The 26,071-nt window shown below is 48.3% G+C and overlaps 1 protein-coding gene and 1 long non-coding RNA gene across 10 annotated transcripts in view; one reads left to right on the top strand and one right to left on the bottom strand.

The window, feature by feature from the left end:
• Positions 1 to 26,071, bottom strand: part of LOC309651492 — a 392,390-nt gene that overhangs the window by 192,284 nt on the left and 174,035 nt on the right. The gene's annotated exons all lie outside the window — the stretch shown is intronic.
• Positions 1 to 26,071, top strand: part of SH2D4A (SH2 domain containing 4A) — a 72,354-nt gene that overhangs the window by 2,772 nt on the left and 43,511 nt on the right. For 6 of the 9 annotated variants that reach the window (XM_082444256.1, XM_082444255.1, XM_082444254.1 and 3 more), the window contains exons 2-4: positions 2,031 to 2,405; positions 18,108 to 18,267; positions 19,540 to 19,711. In XM_082444256.1, coding sequence (XP_082300382.1) covers positions 2,225 to 2,405; positions 18,108 to 18,267; positions 19,540 to 19,711 — 513 coding nt within the window. In that variant the 5' untranslated portion in view covers positions 2,031 to 2,224. Of the gene's footprint in view, positions 1 to 2,030; positions 2,406 to 13,331; positions 13,537 to 16,919; positions 17,239 to 18,107; positions 18,268 to 19,539; positions 19,712 to 26,071 lie in introns of those variants that run through there. The other 3 variants (XM_082444261.1, XM_082444260.1, XM_082444259.1) reach the window with 3 other exon arrangements.

The raw sequence follows: 26,071 nt of genomic DNA, 5'->3' as shown, positions 1-26,071 counted from the left end.
GGGGAAGGGGGGGGGATTTGACCCTTTCAGGGTTTTAGTTTTTAGGCTCAACCCACACTGTCCCTGTTGCTGGGAGTCACCCTATTCAAACTGGGAAACAGAGTGGAAGCCTCCAGCTTCACTGGGCTGCTCCCCTCCCCACGTTTAATTTCTGTGAAAGTCAACCCCTGCTCAAGGAATGTGCCAGCATAAGGACATTTACCGGAATGTCAAGGACTCATTCACTTTGGTTTCTTACCACTTGGTCTTGGAGCACCGGAGTCCAGTGAGCTGAGGACCTGCATTCTTCCTGCGGTTCTGACACCTACAGATAAGAGCTCAGCCTCAGGAAACCTCCCTTTAGTGTGGATTTAGTTGGCCCACCCCTGGAGAAGCTGTGAGACCCAAGAGTCAAGAAAGCATCACAGAACTTCAGTACTGTGGCCGTTACAGCCTTTGAAGATCACCTCAAAGTAAAATACAAAGCTAGCCAGGGAGCCTGGGGCGGGCATGGCTGACTGAGTTAAAGTCAGACAGTGCCTTTAATTAAAATTTTCTCTTAACGGTTGTGTTCCATTTGAGTTTTGGTAGTTGAATGCTGCAGATTGCAGGATGCAGTTAGCGGGAGTCGTGGTAGCCTCAATAAAGGTCCCTGCTACACAATGGCTCGTTAGTGAATCGAACTATGTGTTGTGTATGCAAACCACGCTGGGTACCCTGGCTCTTGGGCTGTTGCTCTTGCGTGTCTCGGAAGACTGGTGTAAATGGAGAAACAGATGCACGAGTATGAAAGTGTGAAGCTGCAGGGGCCTCCCAGGGGTGAGAGGAGCATCGCAGTCTGGCTAGAGAACAGCCAGGTGATGGAACTGGGAGAGCCATGGTGTGGCTAAGTGACTCGTCTGAGGTTTAAGAGCATTTGAACTTAGTTTGGAGAAAAAGATATTTGAGAGGGCGTGGCTAGATGGTGGGATTATTGAGGCATTGTAAGCACAAAAGGATTAGTCAGTTTCTTAGAACATAGATCATCCTGGAAAGTCGAAATAAGTAAGCTTTTTTTTGTGTATCCTATTATACTGGAACCAAATAAACGTCTTTTTTTTCAGAATGGAAATCTATACATTATTTCCTTCTGATTACAAAAATATGAAGGTTTGGTATATTTTTTTAAAATAGACCAAATAGAAACGTGTGAAGTAGAATGAAACCGCAGTGGGGTAGGCACCCCCATGAAGCAACCTGTGTGCTTAGGTCCAAGGCTCCTTCCTCTGAGAAGCTCTCTTATAGAGCCAGGACCCTTTGTGACGAGCCTGGTCACCTCCACTCCCCCAGTTTATCTGGTCTGTAAATTTAGATCCTATTAAATTAGGTTATCTGGAAGAGGTACACCTAAAACCTGGTGACCTTCCAAAATGTACATGACTGTTCTCTCCTGCACCTGCACTGTTTTCATGGTCTAGTGTGTTGTCTGAACATTGCATTGTCCTTTTGTGAAGATGAAAGTACATAATTGTGTTTATTTAGTGCTACTTTTAAGGAGAAATGGGAAAATGGCACTGTGGTCTAATTTTTATTTCTTCTTTTTCCTTCCTTGAGCATGGCTTAGGTTTGGTTTGGGTTTGGGTGGGTAATTCTGAGAAATCTCAAAAACAGTATTTCCTTTTGAAATAACTTCTTTTAATTTTTCCCTGTGCCTTTGTCTCTTTAACTCTGTTCGTAGCCATGGACGTGGTGGTTTGTTGGGCTCTGAGGTAATAGTATGTTTGCTTAGTTGGGAGAAGGCCAAACCTCTGTTAATTTTTTTGTTTCCCTGAGATTGACCTGTGCAAGGTTAGGATTTGGTTTGTTTTGTTTTGTTTTCTGATAAAGTATCTTAGGAAATTACAGGATACAGGTTACACAAACTCTTAACAAAGCTTGCTTCAGCTTTCTTATGAAGTGAAAAGCGATACTGTATTTCCTCCAAGCTTTATTCCTAAGCCTGTCCTGGCCCCATGTCTGCACATTTTAACACTTTTTAACACGGCCTGCATTTTGGCTGTTGCTCTTTGCAGGTTCATGAGTGGCGTTTTGGACAGGATGCTTGGTGCCGGGAACCCAGAGCCAGTTTGTTGAATTACTGTCCCAGCCCCTCAAGTCTCGGGGAAGGTCTGCGGGTGCCTCCCAGGGCCAGCCCAGGTGAAGGCAGCCCTGGAAGCCATTTTCAAGAACTTTTGCCACAGGTGTAAAAGACTCCAGCCTTGCAAAGATGCTGAAACAGATACTGTCGGAGATGTACATAGATCCTGATCTGCTGGCAGAGCTCAGCGAAGAACAGAAACAGATCCTGTTCTTGAAGATGAGGGAGGAGCAGGTCCGCCGATGGAAAGAAAGAGAAGCAGCAATGGAAAAACAGGAGTCCTTGCCAGTGAAACCCAGACCAAAGAAAGGTAAGCGGAGCCCGCCTTGCCTGGGAGCCTGCACATGGAATGCCTCCCCGCTCGTTCCCACGTTTCACACCAGTCAGAAGCAAGCCAGGTGCGAGGTCCAATTTGGCAGGTGGACCCTCAGTGTTACTGAGATTTTAATGGTGCAGTTGATTGACTTGAAGTCTCCATGCTCGTGCATGTACACACACACACACACACACACACACACACACACACACACACGTGGCAATTACCCTGGAGCTGTGAGGCCAAAAGCAGATCTCCTACTTGAAACCAGACTGATCTTAAGCTGCAGTAAAAAGTCACCCGTGGAGCTGCACTTGAGGGGAATTAAGGAAGAGTTCTATCCCCTTATTGTCACAGACAACTAATATTCTGCTACCAGCATATGAAGTCTTTGTGTCAAAATCTTTGTAGCAATGCTGTTTGCATTTCCTAGATTCTAAGAGATATTTCTTTGAGTTTTCTTTTTTAGGGAAATTCACTCTTAAAATGCAAATACTACTAACAGGAAAAAAGTCATAATACTAATTTTTTAGTGTGAGATCATTTTTCAGATGTGCTACGTCTTCCTGACTCAAGGAATCCCTGGTAACTTGAGAAGGACTTTTGGGACCATGGGTGAGGAGGAATTCCTTGTACATCAGGCTTAAAGCATATACACACACAGATGTGGAAAAGCACACATTAACACACCCCCCACACGCACACACACATTCTGTTATGGATGAATACCTATTTTGTTTTAAAAAAGCACAGTTTTCGGCTTTAAATTGTCAAAGTGTGATGGGGAGCCTTTATTGAGTAATAGTCAATAGAAAGTTAATTGGTCTTAGTGATTTATTCCGTGCCACTTCTTGCTATCATTTTGAAATTGTTAAACTGCGCATAGTTCAGAAAGCAAACCTGATGTCTTCACAGGAGATGGAGCCACATTTGTGCTCTGGGTGGGATCACCTCTGTAGGAGAGCATTACATTTTCTCTTAAAGGCAAAATGCTTCTAGATTTTGCCTCTTTACTTTGTATTTACTTTTAAAGTTGCACTTGTTCACTTATCAGTGTTTATGAAATCCTATATTTGGGATGCTTTTTCTATAATAAAATGTTATCATTTGGAAAAAAACAACACAGTTTTCAAGGTCACTTACAGAGAGGTATTCAAGATCAATTTCTCTTCATTTTTCATTAAGCCAGGAAAAATTAAATTTGATAAAACCATTCAGGGTTTCAAAGATTGAGAACATGAATCTAACTTGTATACACAGACTCAAAAAGGAAGTCAATTTAGTGACCTTTACCTTGTACTGCCTTTCATTAAAACCTTTTTCCAATTAAGCCTTTATTTTTCTTTTAAATATTTATTTATTTGGCTGCGCCGGGTCTTAGTTGCTGCATGCAGGATCTTCATTGCTGCATGCAGGATCTTTGTTGTGACATGCGGGATCTTTAGTTGCAGCATGCGGCATCTTTTAGAATTAAGCCTTTATAGTGATACGGAAATAAATATGAGTATCTCATTTATTATTATTATCATCAATGGCAGCTATTTATTAAACACCTGTTTTGTCAGACACCACGCAAAGCACTTTTACATACATTATATGTCATCTTCACAATATATCTGCAAAATAGGTATCAATTGTCCTATTTTACAGATGGAGAAACTTAGAATCAGAGAAGTTCAGTAATAAATGCAAGGTCACACTACCAGTTAGTGCCCAGATCTGCTGGGTTTCACAGTACCCTACACTCTCCAGATAGATACTCGTTTTTCCTTCTAGAGGGAACGCGTCCAAACTGAAGCATGAGCTTTTATCTTTCTGAACTGGCTCCTTCATCTCCTTACATCCTTCAGTCGGAGTTTACCAGGTATAACCAGGCCTCTGGGCACCATGCTGGTTGTGAACATAACGCACAGATGTGGTGGGTGACTGAAGCCTGGTGACAGCAGAAGGACTCTTGCTCCTGGAATCGTTGCCCCAGGCTCTTTGAAAGACTTTGGGCTTCTCATGTTTGCTGAATTGTTCTCCTCGTGCTGACTTAAGACAATAATTTCCGTTTCTTTGCTTAAGTTCTTCCTCTGCAGGGTTTGAATCTACCTCTTCAAAAACCTATGTTACTTTATAAGTTAAGTGATCATAAAAAAATGTATGTTGATTTACACAGTGGAATAGGTAATTTTAAAATCTAAAAAATACAACAAACTAGTGAATATAACAAAAGAAGCAGACTCACAGATGTAGAGAACACACTAGTGTTTACCGGGGGTGGGGGGGGGAGGGGGAGGGAGGGTACAAACTATTGGGGGTAAGACAGGCTACAAGGGTGTAGTATGCAACACGGGGAATAGAGCCAATATTTTGTAATAACTAGATGGAGTGTAAAATTGTATAAAAAATTTAAGAAGTAAATTAAAATCAGGAAAGAATCAAAAGAAAAAGGTGAAATTAATTTTAATATCTTTTATTTTACCCAAGATACCCAAAATATGATCATATCAATATATAATGAATATAAAAGTATTAATGTGGTATTTTGCATTAATTTTCCTCCTACCAAGTCTCTGGTCATTTACCTGTCTAGCACACCTAAGCCCAGAGCAGCCTCATTTCGTGTGCTCAGTAGTGACCGGTGGCCAGCGGCTACCAGACTGGACCCTGCAGCTTCAGCCCTCTGGTTACGCCCCAGCAGGCAGACGAGGTCCAGAACTCTGTCCCTCTCTAACAATCATATTTTCACACTACATTTCGAAATGATTTTCTGATCTATCACTGAGTTAAATCCATACTTCCGATTGTTTTTTAGCCTCTCCTACTTTAGCCTGAGGATTACTGTAAGGTGGACAGGTTCCTGGGATACACAGTATGCTAGTATCACTAAAAGTCTAGTGATGCTTTTTGAAAACTCACCACAGCAGGCTATAGAGAGAAAAAAATGACCAGATGACAGTGAAACCGCTAAGTGGTGAGCTAGAATGGTAAAGGAATGGGGTGGATGTAGATATATTTATGAGCCAAGAAAAGGACAAGCTCAAGGCCACAGCCCAGCTATGAACCACTAAGGAAAAGTAGCACTTAAGTCAGCCAGACCGTCGAGGAGGAACACGTGCTGCGGGCTCGACAAGCAGCAGCTGGGGCCTCGTGCGGCCTGGGGAGCCCCAGCCATGACAACACGGCCTTGACTCTCTGTGGCGTGATCACCAAAGACAGAGCAAGATGAGACACAGAGGAGACCTGTCTTTATAGGGGAAGTGGAGAAAGACTCTCAGACCTTTTCCTTTTCTCTAGTCAAAGAGGAACCACTTTGGTGCAAAACGTATTCTTCCAAGTGTTAAATTTAAGGGAGTAATGAACTTTTGTTGTGAAAAACTGATAGAACTAGTCTCATAGCACTGTGGTCAGAAAAGATGCTTGATATGTTTTCAGTTTTCTTAAATTTACCGAGACTTGTTTTGTGGCTTAGCACAAGATCTATCCTGCAAACCATTCCCTGAGCACTTGCAAAGAATGTGTATTCTGCTGCTTTTGGATGGGAAGCCCTCTATATGTTCATTAAGCCTATTTGGTCTAATGTGTCATTTAAGGCCCGTGTTTCCTTATTGATTTTCTGTCTGGATGATCTGTCCATTGCTGTAAGGGGTGTGTTAAAGTCCTGTGCTATTATTGTATTACTGTCAATTTCTCCTTTGTCTGTTAATATTTGCCTTATATTTTGAGATGCTCATACGTTGGGTGCATATACAACTGTAACAATGTTACAATTGTTTTATTTTCTTCCTGGATTGATCCCTTGCTCATTATGTAGTGTCCTTCTTTGTCTCTTATAACAGTCTTTATTTTAAAGTCTATTGTATCTGATATAAATACTGCTACTCTGGCTTTTTTTTTTTTTTTTTTTTTTGATTTCCATTGACATGGAATACCTTTTTCCATCCCCTCACTTTCAATCTGTATGTGTCTCTAGATCTGAAGTGAGTCTCTTGTAGGCAGCATATATACGGGTCTTGTTTCTACATCCATTCAGCCAGCCTACATCTTTTGGTTGGAGCATTTAGTCCATCATTTACAGTTAAGGTAATTATCAATATGTGTGTTCTTATTGCCATTTTGTTAATGTTTTGGATTCTTTTTTTTAGGTCTTCCCCCCCCTTCTTCTTTTGTTCTCTTCTCATGATTTGATGACTGTCTTTGTGTTATGTTTGGATTCTTTTTTCTTTTTTGTGTGTATATCTATTATAGGTTTTTGGTTTGCTATTACCAGGAGGCTTTTGTATAGCAGCCTATATATATATACATGATTGTTTTAAGTTGCTGATCTCTTAATTTCAAATGCATTTTAAAAACCCTGCTTGTGTACTTTCCTATTACTATTTTTGATATCATATTTTACATCTAATTGTTTTGTGTACCCCTTAACTGGTTATTGTGGATATAGATGATTTTACTACTTTTGTCTTTTAACCTTGCTAGCTTTGTGTGTGGATGATCTCCTACCTTTACTGTATGTTTGCCTTTTCCATTTTGTAATTTTCTTGTTTCTAGTTGTGGCCTTTTTCACCTAGAGGAGTTCCTTTAACATTTGTTGTAAAACTGCTTTCGTGGTGCTGAATTCTTTTAGCTCTTGTTTGTCTGTAAAGCTTTTGATATCTCCATCGAATCTGAATGGGAGCTTTGCTGGGTAGAGTATTCTTGGTTGTAGGTTTTTCCATTTCATCACTTTAAATATATCGTGCCACTCCCTTCTGACCTGCAGAAAAATCAGCTGATAGCCTTATGGGGCTTCCCTTGTATGTTATTTGTTGCTTTTGCATTGCTGCTTTTAATATTCTCTCTTTATCTTTAATTTTTGCCATTTTAATTACAGTGTGTCCTGGTATGTTCCTCTTTGGGTTCGTCCTGTATGGAACTCTCTGTGCTTCCTGGACTTGGGTGACTGTTTCCTTTCCCAGGTTAGGGAAGTTTTCAGTTATTATGTCTTCAAATATTTTCTCAGGCTCTTTCCCTCTCTCTTCTCCTTCTGGGCCCCTATAATGAGAATATTAGTGCATTTGATGTTGTCCTAGAGGTATCTTAAACTGTCCTCATTTCTTTTCATTCTTTTTTCTTTTTTCCTGTTCAGCAGCAGTGATTTCTGCTACTCTGTCTTCCAGCTCACTGATCCATTCTTCTGTATCATTTACTCTACTATTGATTCCTTCTAGAGTATTTTTCATTTCAGTTATTGTATTCTTCTCTGTTTGGTTGTTCTTTATATTTTCTAACTCTTTTGTTAAAAATTTAAACTTCTTGCTCTGTGCATCCAGTCTCCTCCAGAGATCTTTGATCGTCTTTATGAGCACTACCCTGAACTCTTTCTTGGGTAGATTGCCTATCTCCACTTCACTTAGCTCTTCTTCTGGGGTTTTATCTTGTTCCTTCATCTGGAACATGTTCCTCTGCTGCCTCATTTTGTCTAAGTTGTTATTTGTATTTTTATGTATGTGGTAGGTTAGTTATGTTTCTCGGCCTTGGAGAAGTGGCCTTCTGTAGGAGATGTCCTATGTGTCCCAGCAGTGCGCTCCCCCCTTGTCACTCAAGCTATAGGCTCTAGGGGTGCCCCCTAAGAGGACTGTGTCGGCCCTTCTGTTGTAGGGGCTGAGTATGCACGCCATCTTGGAGGCTTGGTTGGTCCCCAGCCTGGTTGGTTCTCAGGCCCTGCCTTGTGTGGATGCTGCTGGCTGCTGTGTGGATGGATCTGGTCATGAGGTGACTGCTTGAGGAATCCTAGGGGGCCCTGGGGCCAGTGCTGGCTCACTGGTGAGTGGAGTCAGGGTACCAAAGACTCCAGGGATGTTGCGCACCCACTGACAGGTGAACGTAGGTCCTGGGGCTAGTGCTGGATTGCTGGCAGGCAGAGCCACGTCCTGGAGTCTGGCTGCAGGGCCCAGGGATCCCAGAACTCATTTCAAATCATTGGTGGTGGGGGAGCCAGTTGCTGGCACAGTTGGGTCTGGGGTCCGGGGTGTCCTGAAGCTTTTGCTGGCCTGCTAGTGGGCAGGGCCAGGTCCCAGCTTGTCCCACAGTAGGGTCTGGCGAGCTGTGGGTGGGCTGGATCTGCAGGCTGTGGGATCGTAGTTTTGTTGCTTCTGGTGTCTGCCTCTTGGCCAGTGAGTCTGGTCTAGAGACTAGTGCTGGCTTCGTGGAGCGAAGGGTCAGTGCCTGTCCACTGGTGTGTGGAGTTAGGTCTTGGCCCGCTGGTGGGCAGGGCCAAGTCTAGAGGTGTGTCTAGAGTCAGCTGTGGGCTCAGGAAGTCTTTAGGCAGCCTGCTTATGGGTGGGGCTATGTCCCCATCCAGTTGGTTGTTTGGCCTGAGGCATCCCAGCAGTGCTGCCTACAGGCTGTTGGGTGGGACCAGATCTTGCCGCTCATGAGCCAAGATGGCAGCCACCAACAGCAATGTTCTCGCAATAGAATGTTCCCAAATACGTCTGCCACCAGTATTTATGGGCCCAGGGTGATCCGTAGCCACCCCCGCCTCTCTGGGAGATTCTCCAAGACCAACACGTAGGTCTGGCCCAGGCTCTTATCAAATTACTGCTTTTTGCCCTGGGTCCTGGTGCATGTGAGATTTTGTGTGTGCCCTTTAAGAGTGAAGTCTCTCTTTTCCCCACTCCTGTGAGGCTCCCAAAATTGAGCCCTGCTGGCCTTTAAAGGTCAAATGCTCTGGGGGTCATCTTCCTCGTGTGGGAACTCTGGGCTGGGGAGGCTGACGGGGGCTCAGCACGCTCACTCCTGTGGGAGAACCTCTGCAGTACAATTATTCTCCAGCCTGTGGGTCACCCACCTGGAGTACGTGTCTCGTTGTGGCTCCTTCTTTACGTCTTTAGTTGTAGAAGATCTTTTCTTGAAGGTTCTGGTCTTTTTCATCGATGGTTCTGCAGATAGTCGTGATGTTGGTGTGCTCGTGAGAGGGGGTGAGCTCAGGGTCTTTCTACTCCATCATCTTGGGCAAACTCCTCTTTTGATTTTTTTTTTTTTTTTAAGAATTTCACTTATTTATTTATTTATTTATTTATTTTTGGCTGTGTTGGGTCTTTGTTTCTGTGCGAGGGCTTTCTCTAGTTGCGGCGAGCGGGGGCCACTCTTCATCGTGGTGCGCGGGCCTCTCACTATCGCAGCCTCTCTTGTTGCGGAGCACAGGCTCCAGACGCTCAGGCTCAGTAGTTGTGGCACACGGGCTTAGTTGCTCCGTGGCATGTGGGGTCTTCCCAGACCAGGGCTCGAACCCGTGTCCCCTGCATTGGCAGGCAGATTCTCAACCACTGCGCCACCAGGGAACCCCCATCCTCTTTTGATTTTTTAATTGGGCTACTAGAAAATATATAATTACAGGCGGAGCGCCCATTGGACAGCACTGCTCTAGACGGTAAACATGGCACCAGCCGGCACTGATTGAGCTGACGGCATGTCAGACCCTGACCTCTGTGCTTAAATATATCATCTCATTAAATAATCACAGCCACGCCTGGAGCTGAGTTACTGTTCACCTTTTACAGGTGGGGAAACTGAGGCTGAGGGACCTTAATAACTTGCCCAGGGCAGCAGCTAGTAAGTGACCCTGAGTCTGACTCTCCCGGAGCCAATGCTGTTGACAAACATACCACCCGTTCAGCTCACCTGGAGCTTTGTAACAGTTCCTGTTGTCTGCAGGTGCCCTGCTTGCGTCTGAACATGTGCTTGCATCGGCGTCCTGCCGTGGAGCATTTATTCTGTAAGATTCTCTCTGGTAACACACACAAAGGAGGCTGCCTAGCAATGGACCTCTCTCCAGCCGGCAGAAGCCTCACGCAGGAGGCTGGGCTCTGGGCACCGTGTGTGGTGCCCGAGAGGCTCCACGTGTGCCCCTGAAACAGCCTCGGGCTTGTGAAATTTCATTTGTGGATTTTCAGGCAAGTTCCTTTATGCAAAACCTTCCCTTTTTCATGAAATGATGATAAAGGCTTGCTTTGTGCCACCTGCCGTGTCTACTTCCTCCCCTCCCTTCATTCCTGACCCAGCACGGTGACCTCTGCTGCTAGAGTCAGTTCTTACCTCAGTCGATTCCTCAGCTGCGTCTGACCCTGTGAGTTGCCTCTGAGTCTCTTGTTGGTGTCATGGTCACTTGCTGTCTCCATGACTGCTTGTTTTTCGTCTCTGCCTGACCCTGAATACCCGTGTTCCCCAGGGGAGTCTCATTTTACACCGGTGGTTGGTAACCTTGAGGTGGGATTGAGGGGCCCATAGACTCCATGGAAAACTTATGAAAAGCTTGGACCAGGAAAATGCACACAGAGGACGTTTCATGTAGAATTTCCCAATGTTCACGACTCCCTGAGGCTCATTCACAGACTCAGAGACTAGGTTAAGGTTAGGGTCTCTGTATTCTCTCCCTGGGTCATCTCTTCTGCTCTTTATGCCAGACTCTCACACCCGTATTTCAAAGCCAGACCTTTCACCTGAGCTTTGGTTTCCATGTCAGTTACCCAGTGAACATCTCCGCTCAGAAGACCCTTAGGCCCTGCAAACTTGATGCAAAACCGAGTTCATCAGCATCACCCCGGTTCTCCCCACCCCCAGGCCTGGTCCTGCCTCTCAGTCTCCACCATGATCTGTGGCCCTGAGTCACCAAAGCCAGAAACCCGGGAGTCCCCTGGTTACTCCTGACCTCACTGCACCCCATCTGCTCCGTCCCAGGGAGGTTTTCCCCACCAACCTGCTTGTCTGTTAGTGTGTGCCAGCCAGAAGCCTTGTATTTATGTTGTTTCATTTAATCCTCACAAGAATCCAGGGAGGTGAACGTTGCCCCCCTTATTCTTACAAGTAAGGAAACAAACTTGGAAAAAGTAACTTGTGTGGGTCACCGGTGGAGTCAGGGTTTGAACTCAGGTCCAGATCTACTCCAAGTCTGTTCTGAGCCACTGGTCCCGACCCTGTCTGTGCCCCTCACTCTGGGCTGGATAGTGTAACGGACTCGGTGTCTTATGCGTTGAGCACCGGATGCAGATGCTCACTGGCTGCCCTTCCCTTTCACCTCCACGAGCTGTGGACTCAGCGGGCCTCCCTCCTGGCTCACCTTCTCACTTGTCTGTGCCACCACCTGCTTCCCTGGACCATGGCGCCATGCACATTCTCCAACTTCCTTCCTGTCCTTTTGTCTCTATAGTAAGCATAAACATTTTTGAAGTTTTAAAAGATGGTCCTGTGTTAGTAGCTGCAGGATTATTACCCAGGTTAACTTCAGAAAGTGCCGGTAGGACTGGGCCTTGTTCTTCGCTAAATGCACATGAGGCTGGAGCTGTCCAGCTCTGCGGGGCCGAGAGGGCACATGACAGTGACCCCACACCCAGCTTGCTCAGCAGAGCCCCTGTACGTTGTTCATTTCCTGCCATTCCTGTTGGTGGGTTTCCTTTTTTGCTCTCAAAAGTATTTCCGTTTGGACAATGCATCAGAGGTGCCTCTAAACACAGGTTTTACCATCTCACAGCTGAGTTTTGAATTCTGGTTCCAGTTTCACCACCTCTATGATCTGGGGCAAGTTACCCTCCCTAAGCCTCAATTTCCTTGTGGTCAAGTAGGGTTAGTAACAGCCTCGGTGATGCTCTAAGTATTTCAAGGCAGACCTGGCACGGGCATCAGTCAGAAGGGACATGGCCATAGCACCCGAGTCCCGGAGGCCCCACCGGCCAGGCATTCATTCACCCTTTGGTTTCTGGGTTGGAGGTGGGTGACCTAGAGGAGCGGCCAGAGTGGTGAGAGAGTCCTGGGATGTTGTGAGTTCAGGGAGCATATGGACACAGCAGCCTGGGGTTGGTAGGAGCCCTGCTTCCGTCAGCCCTGGTGTAGTTCATGCGTGATGCGTTAGGGGTCCTGGTTCTGTTGCTTTTCTGGCTTCTGTTCTCCAAGTCCGTGGTCTTCTCTCAGTGGGGGTAGAGCATGCGATCTCCCTCTCTCCATCCCGCTCCCTCTCACGCGCACCTGCTATTGTGCTCGTCCCTCCAAGTCGATCAGTCGGAGTGGAGACCAGGTGCTGACTCTGAGGCACAGTCATAGCCCCAGGGGTCGCGTTGACCTCAGTGGAGGAGACGACCCCGCTGACACCTCCGGGCGCCGCCTCCTGCCCCCTGTGGGCCCGACACGCGCTGCATGAGCGGCGTCCCCTCCCCCGTCAGAGCGGAATGGGCCTGGCCATGGCCTTGCCAAGGACGTGCGTGACCCATCACTGTTTCTGTGTGACATTCTACAGCACTGCCTCTTGGGTCCCTAAGAGCAAACTTGAGAGCACTGCAGCATAGAAACATGAGTCGAAGACTGGGAAACAAGCTCATGATTCAATGGAGGCGCTGTAACAGGTCCCTCTCTCACTGTACTCTGAGTTGAAGTCAACAGGAGGCCCAGGACGCCTGGAGAGCATTAAGTCCAGACGAGTTGCAGTGCCTGCCCTGTTAACACCCCTGATGCTTGTATCTTTACCTTAAGGAGGCACACTGGGGGCTGAACGTGGCTCCGTGCAGCCAGGTTTCAACTCTAAGCAGCCGAGCTTTTCTCTCCTCAAAAGCACCCTCTTTCCCTGCTCTGTCCTGTCCCTGTGTCCCCACCCCCGGCCTGGTCCCTGGCGTCCGTACTCCTTCCCCTCCCAGCAACCCAGTGGAAGCGCCCACGTTCCCCGGAGCACCTGGGCTGCTCTGTCCTGCCCGCGGGCACAGCGGGTCGTGGCAGGAGCTCAGTGATGCCCGCTGAGCCCCGCCGAGCCCTCTTTGCTCCTCCCCCAGTAACTTGTACCCAGTCCTTTGTGTCCCCGCGCAGCCTGCCGCGTCTGTCTGAAGTGACCGTCTCTGAGGCCGGAACCTCTCCTCTCCTGGAGGCAAGGCATCCTCCCCACTCTCCTTCCAGCTATTTAGGAGTCAGGATTCCCTCTCCCTCTTTTTCCTTTTGAATCAGGACTCTCCTTCCCCTGTCTTTTCTTCTGTGTCCTGACGAAGCACATGCTTTTCCGAGGGCCTCTCCTGGGTTTCATTCTCCGGGCCAGCGGCGTCCACGATGGCATCTGTAAAGTAATCCCCACATTCACCCTGCGCGTCCCGACCTCACTCTGAACTTCAATTCCACGTTTCAGGTATGTGCTCAACCTTGCCACGTGGGTTTCTAGTAAAACTGAAAATAGTTTATTCTTCGTTTCCCAAAACGTTCACTACCTAACTCCTCAAACACATGTATTTTCTTGACGTCACTGTTTATCACCCCACGTCCTCAAACCTTTGGCCTCATCTTTGAGTCCTTCCTTGCCTCAGCCGCCCAGACGCCATCGCCCCATTGGAGGCCGTCTTCCCCTCGCGCAGGCCCGGCCGGCCTCACCCCCCTTCTCTCCACCCTTTGTCTCCTGGAACATCATTGTACACCCGCTGCACACCGCCTGGTCCAGGTCCTCCCTGCGTGCGGACGCGCTGCAGGGCTTCCTGGTCCTGGCACCATCTGCACGGAGACTGTCCTGGGCTCTTTTTATAATGGAAGTCGAGGTGATTTACAATACTGTGTTAGTTTCAGGTGTACAGCATAGGGTTTGGTTTTGGGGTTTTTTGGCAGATTAGATTTGATTATAGATTATTATACGATATTGAATATAATTATACAGTAGGTATAATTATACAGTACGATAATTATACAGTGCTATACAGTAGGTCCTTGTTTATCTATTTTATGTACCTGTTATGTAGTTTGTATCTGTTAATCCCATGCTCCTAATTTATCCCTCCCTCTCCCCTTTGGTAACCATAAGTTTGTTTTCTATGTCTATGAGTCTGTTTCTGTTTTATATATGGATTCACTTGTATTATTTTTAGATTCCACATATAAGCGATATTATATAGTATTTGTCTTTCTTTGTGTGACTTACTTCATTTAGTATAATATTATCTAGGTCCATCCATGTTGCTGCAAATGGCAATATTTCATTCTTTTTTATGGCTGAGTAATATTCCAGCGTGTGTGTGTGTGTGTGTGTGTGTGTGTGTGTGTGTATATCACGTCTTCTTAAGCCATTCATCTGTTGATGGACACTTGGGTTGTTTCCATGTCTTGGCTATTTTAAATCATGCTGCTACGAACATTGGGGTGCATGTATCTTTGAATTAGAGTTTTCTCCAGATATATGCCGAGGAGTGGGATTGCTGGATCATATGGTAGCTCTATTTTTAGTTTTTTAAGGAACCTCCATACTGTTCTCCATAGTAGATGCACCAATTTACATTCCCACCAACAGTGTAAGAGGGTTCCCTTTTCTCCACACCCTCTTTAGCATTTATTATTTGTGGACTTTTTGATGATGGCCATTCTGACTGGTGTGAGGTGATAGCTCATTGTGGTTGATTTGCATTTCTCTAATAGTTAGCGAAGTTGAGCATCTTTTCATGTGCCTGTTGACCGTCTGTATGTCTTCTTTAGAAAAACGTCTGTTTAGGTTTTCTGCTCCTTTTTTGATTGGGTTGTTTATTTTTTTGATATTGAGTTCTATGAGCTGTCTGTATATTTTGAATATTAACCCCTTGTTGTTTGCATCATTTGCAAATATTTTCTCCCATTCCATAGGTTGTTTTTTCATTTTGTTGATGGTTTCCTTTACTGTGCAAAAACTTATACGTTTGGTTAGGTCCCATTTGTTTATTTTTTGCTTTTATTTCTTTTGCCTTGGGAGACTGACCTAAGAAAACATTGGTACGATTTATGTCAGAGGAGGTTTTGCCTATGTTCTCTTCTAGGAGTTTTATGGTGACATGTCTTACAGGTGTGGACTCTTGGTTGGTCACTCAGACCAAGAACATGGAGCTAATACTTTTTAAGCACTTGTCATGTGGCAGGCCTGTGAGTTCAGACTCATTACCTCTGTTTTATCAAAGAGGGAACTCCGGCTCGGAGAAACATTGCGATGTATACGTGGTCACGTAAAGAGTTGGTAGGAGCACTGGGATTCTAGTACCACTTTCTGGCTTTATGCAACACAGGGCCGAAATTTAAACCCTTCAGCCTGGTGTCTGGGGCCTGTGCCAGGCGGCCACCTGCTCCCCCTGCGTGATCCTCAGCCCACGCCAGGTGGCTTCTAAAGCCGGTCGGCTCTGGCGGAGACCCTTGTTCCCCGTGCCCCCGTGTTGATTCCCTTCTCTGATCTTGCTCATGCTGTTCCTTGTGTCCAGCACCAAACCCACCCCTGTTCTCTGTCCAGATTCCATATCCATCCTCCCGAACTGAACACAAAGAACTTCTTATTTCTTCCCTGTCCTTCCGAAGCATCCTCCGTCCTCTGAATCCTCGATGGACTTAAATCTCTCGTGGTTACGGTGTATGCCCCCGGCCCTCCACACATCCCGCAGCACTTCAACACCCCTCCCCAGTTACTGCTACTTTTCTAGGTAGCTAGCTGGTCAGCACCTGCCTCCCCCAGCTAGAAGGAGGGACTGGTCTGTCTTGTTTGTAAGTGTCCACGCGTGTCTACCTCAGGGCCTGGCACAGAGCAGATACGCAGTGAAGTTCATTAAGTCAGTGACCTACCGCCCTGCTCTTTCTCTCCCAGGCTCTGGGTGACCTGCAGGAGGATGTTTCACCCCACATCCCGCAGCACCCAGCTCTGCATCCTGCCAGCGTTAGGAGCGCAGCAGGATTTTGTGGAAGGAGCTACACAGACGCCCTGCTAGCCCCCCTGTCTTGGTACAAAGCAGAGGGCACCAGGCCGACGCTCACTTTACTGGAATGACTCCCCCTCCCTGGGTTCAGGGAGCTGTGTGGGCCCCCTGGAGGACCCCAGTGTCTTCAGAGCAGAGACCCCTGTCAGGGCCGCTAAATCTGACACGTCCTGTCTAATTCCCTTTCTTCCTGCCCCAAAGCCTCTGCCTCTTTACCTTCACCTCCCCTCCTTTAGAGGCGTCAGCACTCTGTCCTCTCCTTTGCTGCCCCTCCCTTTCCTTTCTAAGGCCCTCCTGTGTTCACAGGGTCTCTGGGATTTCGGTCCCCCCAGAGCAAGGCCCTCCCCCCGAGAGTCATGCCCCCGCCCGTCCCCCGCCCGCGCCCACTGTGCCCAGTGTGCGCCTGCGCCCACTGTGTCGGGGGGACACGGCTCGGGGGAAGCGTGTGTCGCTGTCCTGAGTAGGGCTGCGGGGACCTCTGGTCCCCTCCTGCGTCCCCTGGCTCTTGGCCTCTCTCCTCTGCGGCCACCTTCCTCCTGCTGCCAAAACTGTCGGTTAGACGGTTACTTAGGTGAAGGTTGAGAGGTGGACATAGTGAAAATATTCTTAGCTGCCCTAGAGAGGTAGTAATAAAGGGGGTCTGTGAGGTCTGCCAGCTTTCCACGGTTAATGAACCAGCGAGCATTTCCTCAAAAGAGCCAAAGCTGGCTGGGCCTCCCCCGGCCCCCCAGCCCCCAGGGCTCACCTGGGACTGACCCTCCCTCACACCTGCTCCACCTGTGAGCACAGAACGTTTGGCTCCTGTTGTGGTGAAGACTGTGACCCTGCCCCCCCAAATATCCTCTTCAGAGCACAGTCCCCAGAACATCTCTGTGGCCCTGAGGAAGGTGGAAGGCGCCCAAAGAAAGAGCAAGCCTGGCCCCGAGCAGCTGCTTTTTTAATGTGTCCTGAGGCAACAGCAGGACGTGAGTCCACAGCACGTTGGACAGAGATGCTTTCATTGGAAACCGTCCTCTACTTCCTGTGACATGGCCACGGCCCGGCCTGCGTGCCAGCAGCTGCCCGTGTCACACACTCAACACCACTGGCTAGTGTGGGTCCTCAGGCCCAGGCATCTTGACCAGCCGTGGACCATGATAGCCCCGGTGAGTCCCCTCTGGGGCCTTCAGGTTTAGGACTGCCCACCCCCTCTCCTGGGAATGGTCCACCGTCCCAGGTTTCAGGGAACATGACCTGTGTGGCCGCATCTGAGGAGCAGGAACCAGAGAGAATGTAACACAACCCCTGCTGGGAGCAGGCGGAAACACGGTTACTCAAGTAGCTTCCCCGCGTCTCACACTTCGGGCGTGTCATCTCTCACGGGCCGGCCCGAGTCTCTGAGCTGGCACGTCCATCTGTCAACAGCACAGAGGGACGGTGGCGCCAGCCTCTCCTGAGAGTCCGTCATGTGTCGTGTGTCAGACACCTGGGGACCTGCCTGCACGGCTGTCGCCGCCTCCCCACAGCCATCCTCCTGAGTAGATGTTAGTATTCCCATTTTGCAGATAGGGAAATTGCGGCTTAGGGAGATTAAATAATTTGTCCAAGTCACACAGCTAAGTGGCAGGGCTAGGATTTAGACTAAAGCCGGTCTGACTCTCAAGTGTTTGCTTTGTACTCAGCAATGAAACCTAGAAATGCAGTGGACACCCCAAGCCCTGGAGCAGCCAGGTTGCAGGGAGCTTCTTAGGCTGTAGATGTTCTGGCGTCTGATGCTGCTTTGTTACCCTAAAGATAATGCAGACAATGCCTGCTTTCTTCCCATCTCGCGTCTTCACTTAGAAAAGGGGCACCACATTCATCATATTTTCAAACAGACGTACCGCAGCCCACTGCCACCGCCCTGGGAATGCTGCTCATTCTGAGCAGGCTGGACGGGCTTTGCCTCATCTGCCTTTTAAATACTTTAATGATGGAAAACATCCTAACCCATGGCTGAAGATACGTGTTCATCCAAATTCTGTTTTGCCTGCAGACAACGGCAAATCGGTTCATTGGAAGCTGGGAGCCGACGAGGAAGTCTGGGTGTGGGTGATGGGTGAGCACCACCTCGATAAACCCTACGACGCGCTCTGTGATGAGATCCTCGCCCAGGGGGCACGGCTGAAGCCGGAGCAGGAGGTGCGGGAGCTCAGGTATGAACCCGCAGGGCCGTGAGGGACTGGCCAGGCGCCACACAACGGGGCCGCGAGCCCCCTCGCTCTCAGATCCTGTGGGGGGCCAGCTGGGACTTGAGGGCGCACGGTGACTCCCAGTTTCTGGAAAGTTCCTTCAGGCTTCCGGCGACTCCCTTCATTTTCACAGCGCCACCATGTCGGCTGTTTCGCTTTCCCACTTGGGCCTGGAGGTGGTTCCCTAGTGACCCCGGGCTTCCCTAGCCTCGCGCTGGAACAGTGCAGCTGTCGGGGGGGGACCCTCGGGCTTCAGGCTCCGGGGGCCCCGGAGGAAGCGGGCCCAATGGTGCTTGTCTGTGCTGGGTGCTGGGAGCTCAGGGATGGACCAGGAGCTTGCGGTCCAGGAGGAGAAACAGGCAGACACACAGGCTATGGTGTGCACTGTGACTAAGGCCAGGCAGAGGGTTCCCCGAGCCCATCATCCTGATCCACAGTGGTGAACCTTGAAAGGTAAGTAGTTTTCCAGCTACAGAAGGTCACGCAGGACAATGCAGGCAGAGGGGTCATCAAGACCTCTCGATGGAGCATGTATGGCGCTTTGGGTGATGGTGAGTCCTTCTGCCTGTTTGGGGTGCACAGGGGTGAGGGGGGCCGTGCTCTGAAGTGCCTGGAAGGCCAGGTTTAGGAGTTTGGACCTTATTCTGTGACAGTGAGGAGGTGGTGAATGAGGAAGCGACATAATCAACTGCAGAGACAGGAAGGTAACTTGGGTGGGAGCAGTGAGGCAGGGGATGGGTCCCCTGTGCTGGGTGCCAGGGTGGCCTCTGCGAAGTGTTGGCAGCCCCATGCGAGCAGGGAAATAGGAACAGACACGTGGGCCTCTCTTCCCTGCCGCAGTCCTGTGACTTCACAACCGTAAGTGGGCACATGGAGAGAAAGGGACTCTTTGCTGCTGATGACACGAGGGCCGTGTGCTCTGGCTGTTCAGCTTCTGAACCAGGAGCCGGGCAGACCTGGGCTCCAGTCCTGGCTGCTGCGTGGCCTTGGATGAGTGATACCATTATTTTGAGCCTCTTAACAGCAAAGCAAGGATAACAGCGCCTTCCTCGCAGGGTTGTTATGAGGATTAAGTTAATGTCTTTAAATACCTAGCAAAGGGCTCAGCCTACCATCAGCGCTCAGTAAATGGTACCCATTACTGGTTTCCACGTAATTTGAATGCAGACCTCTACTTTGGTAAAGCTGTCTTTGTTGAAGACTGTTTTTGATAATTCCACATTTGTTTCTCTTCAGAAAAACTCAGTCCAGAGAATTCACCAGCAGCTTGAAACCAAAGTCACACTCCTCCAATGTGCGGGCACCAGGTGACCGGGAGCCTCAGAGCGTATGTGAGAAGGCGGCAGAAGAGGGGGGACACGGGCGCGGCCGTGGGCCAGCTTCACCCCTCGAAGAGGAGAAAACGCCCGTGAGTCTTTCCTGTCTGTAAATGTGCGGAATTTCATAACGGGGGAGATGAAGGTATTGGGGCCACTGAGCGTCAGGATCCTAAACTGGCTTTTCTGGGAAAAATCCCTCCCAGCTTGAAGGCCCTGCTGTTATTCCTTGTTGGGAGATTCGGGGGTTTGGCTCACCTGCTTTTTCACAAACAATATAAGGCACCCTTTTCCACGGGAGAAGGTGTGAGGAAAGAACTCTAGATATAAGATTGTGCATTTTAAGACATTTCCGGGGTTATTTTTCCATGTTATGTGCCTTCTATAATGGCTCGGCAGACTCGGTCCTGAAGGGCCAGATGGTGGACCATGGAGCTTCTGGGCCCTGCGGCCTCTGTCTCAGGTGTGCACAGGCTGTGGCCACTTTACTCACCAGGATGGTTGGGGCGGGGTCTGGCGCTCAGGCAGCGGTTTACTGGGCCTGCCTGTAACACTGGCACCTCCAGGTCCTAGATTTGTCCTAATGGGTCTCCCCTTTTGTTGAGGACAAAGCATCAGTGTCTCTTGGCTTCGTAGATTCTGCCTGGGATTGTGGAACAGCTGTTGCCTCAACACAACAGCATTCTATACTCAAAACTAGGATGAATTCTCTTAGGTCAGGTGGTTTAAAAAGCTCAAATGTAATTTGCGGCTTGGATTATGGTTTGGAAGAAGAATGAAACTATATGGTGAAGTATTTCTTCTGCCAACAATTTAATTACCATGAGAACTAACAGGGGATTTGCAGCTGTGTGGCTTCCATTTGGTCTCTGGCTCTATGACGCTGTGTGTGCTCTTTACCTCTTGGAGGCTGTTAAGTGGGAGGTACATTGAGGAGACGATCCCAAGATTGATTGATTTACTCATGCAATGAACAAGTACCCATTATGTACTAGGCTTGAGATGACAATGCAGGAGTGAAAATAGAATCACTGCTGTCATGAATTTCGTAGTTGAGGAAGCAGGGAAAGACTTCACATAAAATGTCACTTCAAACGATGGCAGTGCTCCAGGACTGGGGTATGTTTCTGTGCCTCGCTCACCCCAGGACGTGAGCATTACCGGGGCGTGCATAATGGCTTTGCAGGGGACTCAGAGCTGGAGGTGACCACAGAGGCTGCCTGGGGCTGGAGGTTCCAGCAGAGGGACAGTTGGGCAGGGCTGTGTGGCTGGAATGCGGAGGGAATGACAGAGTGAGGGGCTGGGCAAGGCCAGACAGGACAGGGTCTTGGGGGCGACATACGTGTTCTGACCCTTTGTGCAAGAACAGCTGGAAATTGTCAGTGATTTTTGAGCAAGGGGCTGGCCTAAGCAGATTCATATTTTGAAAGGAACTGATCAGGCATCCCAGTGGGCAGGGGAGTGAGGTTTCTAGCACAGCCCAGGTTTCCAAGCTTGGATGCCTGGGAGTGTGGGTGTGTCATCAGCATAAACAGGAACAAATGGCTGGAGGAGTTGCTGGTTTTACAGACGATGAGTCTGGTTTAGAAACATCAAGGACTTCTCATGCTCCTCCAGGTGGAGATGTAAGTTGATTTCATACAAAAGAATAAAACACACACAATTTGACTTAGCGTCCACAAAGCTTTTCCTCATGGATTTAGTTCATTTTACAACACAATGCAAGTGATGATTTCTTTTGTACAGATGAACAAACTAATGCCCAAAGAGAGATTGATTTGCCCCCCATATCTCAGAAAGTCCTCATTTTTGTATATCTACTTGAACTTCCACTCCCATCATAACTTTGATGTACTTAAAACAGATTCATTGTCTTCTCCAGATCTGCTCCTTGGAGAAGAACTCTAGTGAGAAACCAAGGCAGGAGTTTTGGAAGTCACCCATTGCATGTTTCCAAATGCAATCCGGGCTTGCGCTGTAAAGACTTCCGTGTTTTGGCCATAATTTAACCATAGTATCTAGAAGGATATTGTCATGTCTTTAAAATTGCATTGTCTACACAAGGCCTAAAGTTTATTATAAAAGGAAAAATCATCAAGCCATTTTTATTGATGTTAGTGATCATAATGCTTATCTGAATAACCATGGGAGGATTTAAAGAGCCATCAATTTTCCAGAATTATAAAAAGTATTCAAGGAAAATCAGCTATAGATTTACTAAAATAAAATGGTCTTGTTGGACTTGTAATGAATTTCCACATGACAGATCATCACCAGAAAATGTGCCCCATATGCTCAGAAAGTTCTCCAGACCTGAATCTGAAAGCACTCCTTACTGGTCTGATCTAAAACCTCTGAAGGGCTATGAAGAAGAGATAAAAGTTAAATTCAACCCAAATGCTGATGTGCCTTCAGCACCGTGGAAGCTCTTGTGTAAGAGTCAGTCACTCATAGGAGGTGGTGCTTCTTAGTTAATGATTTAACTGGGGTGTAAGAGTGGACTGGGTTTCTGCCTTTGTATCAGCCAGTGTCTTTTCAGCTCTGCTCTGATTATCTTGTGAATGGAGGAGAACATGTAGTCAGGGACCCCTTTGGGCCTGTGTAGGACTTGGGGGCCAATCCCACAGTTATTCCTTCATTATCCTCCCTCTTTACCCGCTAATATTTTGAATAAGATGAAATCAGCTTAAAAGAATGCCAAGGCCAGCTTCAAGAGGAGAAAACAGCACATCCTAAGAGCATAGCCAGGAGCCTGGGATATTCTTTGGTGAAAAGGCAGATTTGCTTTCGTGCAGGTAACTGGGGTGATCGTGGCGAGGGGGAGGAATTTGACACTTCACGTGCAGGCATCCCTGGACAGTTGCCAAATGACTTAGATGCACTGTCTCACTCCATCCTCACAGCAGCCGTCGGAGACGTGAAACAGGGTCTGTTCTCCGAGGGGAGGAAGCAAGGGCAGTGGCTTGTGCAGAGCCTGTGTTCGAGGAAGAGCTGGGCCATCTCGTCTGCCCCTGCCCCGGGGAAGCTATCACGGCTGCATCGTCACCATCACACTGCTGGCAAGAGAGGTTTTGCTTTTGTGCCCCCAAAGCAGGAGTGCTTTAGACCCAGATGTTGTTGGCTTTCAAATTAAACAGTAGACTTTTTTCTGTAAGAAAACACGGAGAAAGAGAGAGAGGAGAGCGGAGAAACAGACGCAATGAGCTCTAACTGCCTGGACACCTGCCAGGGCGGATCCACGGCAGTGTCCGCAGAGCTCGCAATGTGGCCCTGCTGCTGCCTCGGCCAGATTCCCAGGGCGGCGTTTGCCCTGCGCGTGGCAGCACTGAGTCTGTGAGGCAGGGTTTCTCACGTGGGCTAGCGGACAAACCTCAGAACCTTTTGGAGCCTCTGTCTTCTCACCTGTAAAAACTGGGAATTAAAAATACCTGCCTTGTTTTATCTCATGGTTTATTTTGTAAAAATGACATGAGATAATATATTTGGAAATGCTTGGAAAACTGCAAATCCCACTACAACTCCAAGGGGTTATTTTAACCAGAAACACGCGAAGCCTTGCCTGGTCTGCGTGACAGCGTCCTACACCCGGCCTGCCCTGCGAGCACGGTGAGGCCGACTGAGGTGAATCGGCCCTTCCGTGAGCGAAGGCTCGCCGGGGGCTCCATACGTGTAGTGATAGGTGTTGCGGGGCCATAAGGGAGGCACCCGACTGGGTCTCGGTGTCTCAGGACTTGGGAGAAAGAAGGGACACCCCCTGGAAAGCACTGCACCCAGTGAGGCAGGACAGTCAAGTTCCTGGTGGGGAGGGCGGGGCTGGCCGGGGGAGGGCGGGGCTGGCCGGGGGAGGGAGGGGCTGGCCGGGGGAGGGCGGGGCTGGCCGGGGGAGGGCGGGGCTGGCCGGGGGAGGGCGGGGCTGGCCGGGGGAGGCCTGGGGGCCAGCAGGGTGTCAGTGGAAAGTGAGTGAAAGCATCTTGAGCGGTCTAGGGAGGGAGCGGCCTGACCCGGGCAGGGCTTGGGTGGGAAGGAAGGCGCTTTGGGAGGGTGTCTAGAGGCTGTATCATGGGGGAGGAATCAGGCTTGTCCTGTTTAGTTTTGTGTTGCTGCCGTAGCAAATTACTATGAACTTAATACCCACTTGTTATCTCACAGCCCCCAGGTCAGACATCTGACATGGCTTGGCTGGGTCTTCCGTTCTCACGAGGCAGAAATCGAGGTGTTGGCTGAGAAGGGATCTTATCTGGAAGCTTCGGGAAAGAATCGCTTCCATGCTTATTCAGGTCGTTTGCTCATGAGCCACCGCGAGCCCTGTCAGCCTGGGAACAGTCCTGGGGCTGCCTGCCTGCCTTCTCGAGCTGCCAGTGTGGCCCCTCCCGCAAAGGCGGGTGGAGTCTCCCTCCTGCTTAGAATTTAGAGAGTTGCTAATATTCTAGACTTGACCTTCTGCTGCATCTCTCAGACTCCTGCTGGAGAAAGTTCTCTGCTTTTAAGGGCTCATGTGATTAGTTGAGGCCAATAGAACAATCCAGGAAAGTCTCCCTATTTTAAGGTCTGTAGCTTATAATGAATACCTGCAAACTTCCTGTGTAACATAACACAGACGCAAGTTCCGGGGGATGAGGGTGTAGACATTTGGGAGCTACTCTACCTGCCACACCCTGTAGGCGGTGGACTCAGTACCACTGGCCTGCCCTGCCTTATCCAAACCCCTGGGCCAGATGCGTTTCAGATTTCAGATTTTTTCAGATTTTATAAAAGAAATGCTGTGTATATACTGTATAATATATAGTGTCCCCAGCAGGGTTTGGTTACACTTTGCAATCAGTTACTGTAAATACTGTAAATGATCTCATGTTAGTCCAAGTCAGGTTTTCCCCCTCAGTGTGAGTTACGTACGTTCAGAGCTTGTTGGATTTCAGAATTGTTAATAAGGGATTGTGGACTTATGGTAGGTTTTTGCTCTGTGGTAACATAATGAGAGCAAGCATGGTAAACGTAGTCAGAAGAACTGGGCTTTCATTCTCACTCTGTGTCTGCAGGATTTCGTTTTTTCTTATCTATAAAATGAGAGGCTTTTGAAAGGTACGTAGACACAAAGCTTAAGACCTCTTACGCACGTACACCTGGGCAGACATCACTAATGGATCGCAGCTCTCCTTCCCCCAACCCAGGGCACATGCGCCCTCGCGTCCTGTCCACAGCCGCCTCCGTGCTCAGTCCCGGGAGCGAGCGTCTGAGATGGAATCTATTTGCTGAGCTGGCTCCGCCTAGCCTCCCAGCTCTAAATGCCGGTGATCCTAAACAGCACCCATGCCTGCGTGCCCTGAAGGCGAATATTTTCTCATGTCTTTAGGGCTGTTAAGGAGGGTTTCCATGCAGTTTCACTGGAAAAATCACATCACCAGGGCTGGACTTTCACATCCAAGCAGGAATTAGGCAGGGGTGTGAGGTCCAAGCCCAGCAGTACAGGGCCGAGGTTAACCCAGCCCCATTTCCGAAAATAAAGTGCATACTACGTCCTCCTTAGTCAACTGGCTAGCCTATGCTCAGCTTTTCACCACAGCCCTCCACCCCCAGATTGGAAACTATACCTCTTGACCCACCTGGGTCTACTTAATCTTCTCACATATAAAAAATTGTAGAGACCTGTACCCTTCCCTCCATGGAACCAGAACAGTAAACAGCCCAATCTTTAGGTTTGCATTTGGATTATTTTATACCAGTGTAACAATGATTTATTTTATATCTTCATTGGCAGATGGCTTCATCCAAGGAGATCTTTTCTAGAACAGTGAAAGATTCGTCCCAATTCTAAGGGTAGAGAATTTCTGCTTGACCCTTAGATCCACAAGAAGCAAACCTGGGGGATTTGAGAAGAGTTATTTGATGCCTGCCTCAGGGTTTGGAAAACTTGGGGTCCAGTCTCAGCATCTTTTGACACACTGAGGATAATCTTTACAAAACATTTCTTAAGAATATATTTATGTTAACTTAAAATTTTCATTTTAACAAATGGGTAACCAAAAGTAAGACTGCCCAATTAAGTACCAGATACCTTGAAACAGTGCAGCTGACATAGAATACCTCTAGTCCGGGAATGGAGGTTTCCATCCTTAGAAGCAGCTCTGTGACCTGCGGCCACATCCTACAGGAATCAGTTCCCTCTCTAAAACAGGGATTAAATTAGCAACATTGTTTCTTTACAAAGGAAGCTGAAAAAAATTTATGACGTTGCTTGCCTAATATCATCTGACGGAAACAGCAAGAATTGCCCCTGAAGTCCTTCAGTTATGAGATGCTATTCTCACCATGAGCCCAGGCTTGGTCCTTCTCATTTTTCAGGTGAGGAGGTAGAGGCAGAGCGAGGCTGAGTGGCTGGTGCAATCTGAGGAGACAGAAATGATCCCTAGATTAGAGCTGCCTGCATGGCTTCTTTTCTGGAAGCTGTTGCCCTC

This window comes from Balaenoptera physalus, assembly GCF_965194825.1.
Source record: "Balaenoptera physalus genome assembly, chromosome: 21".
NCBI classification, from domain to species: Eukaryota; Metazoa; Chordata; class Mammalia; order Artiodactyla; family Balaenopteridae; genus Balaenoptera; species Balaenoptera physalus.
This window is presented reverse-complemented; position numbering and strand designations above follow the sequence as displayed.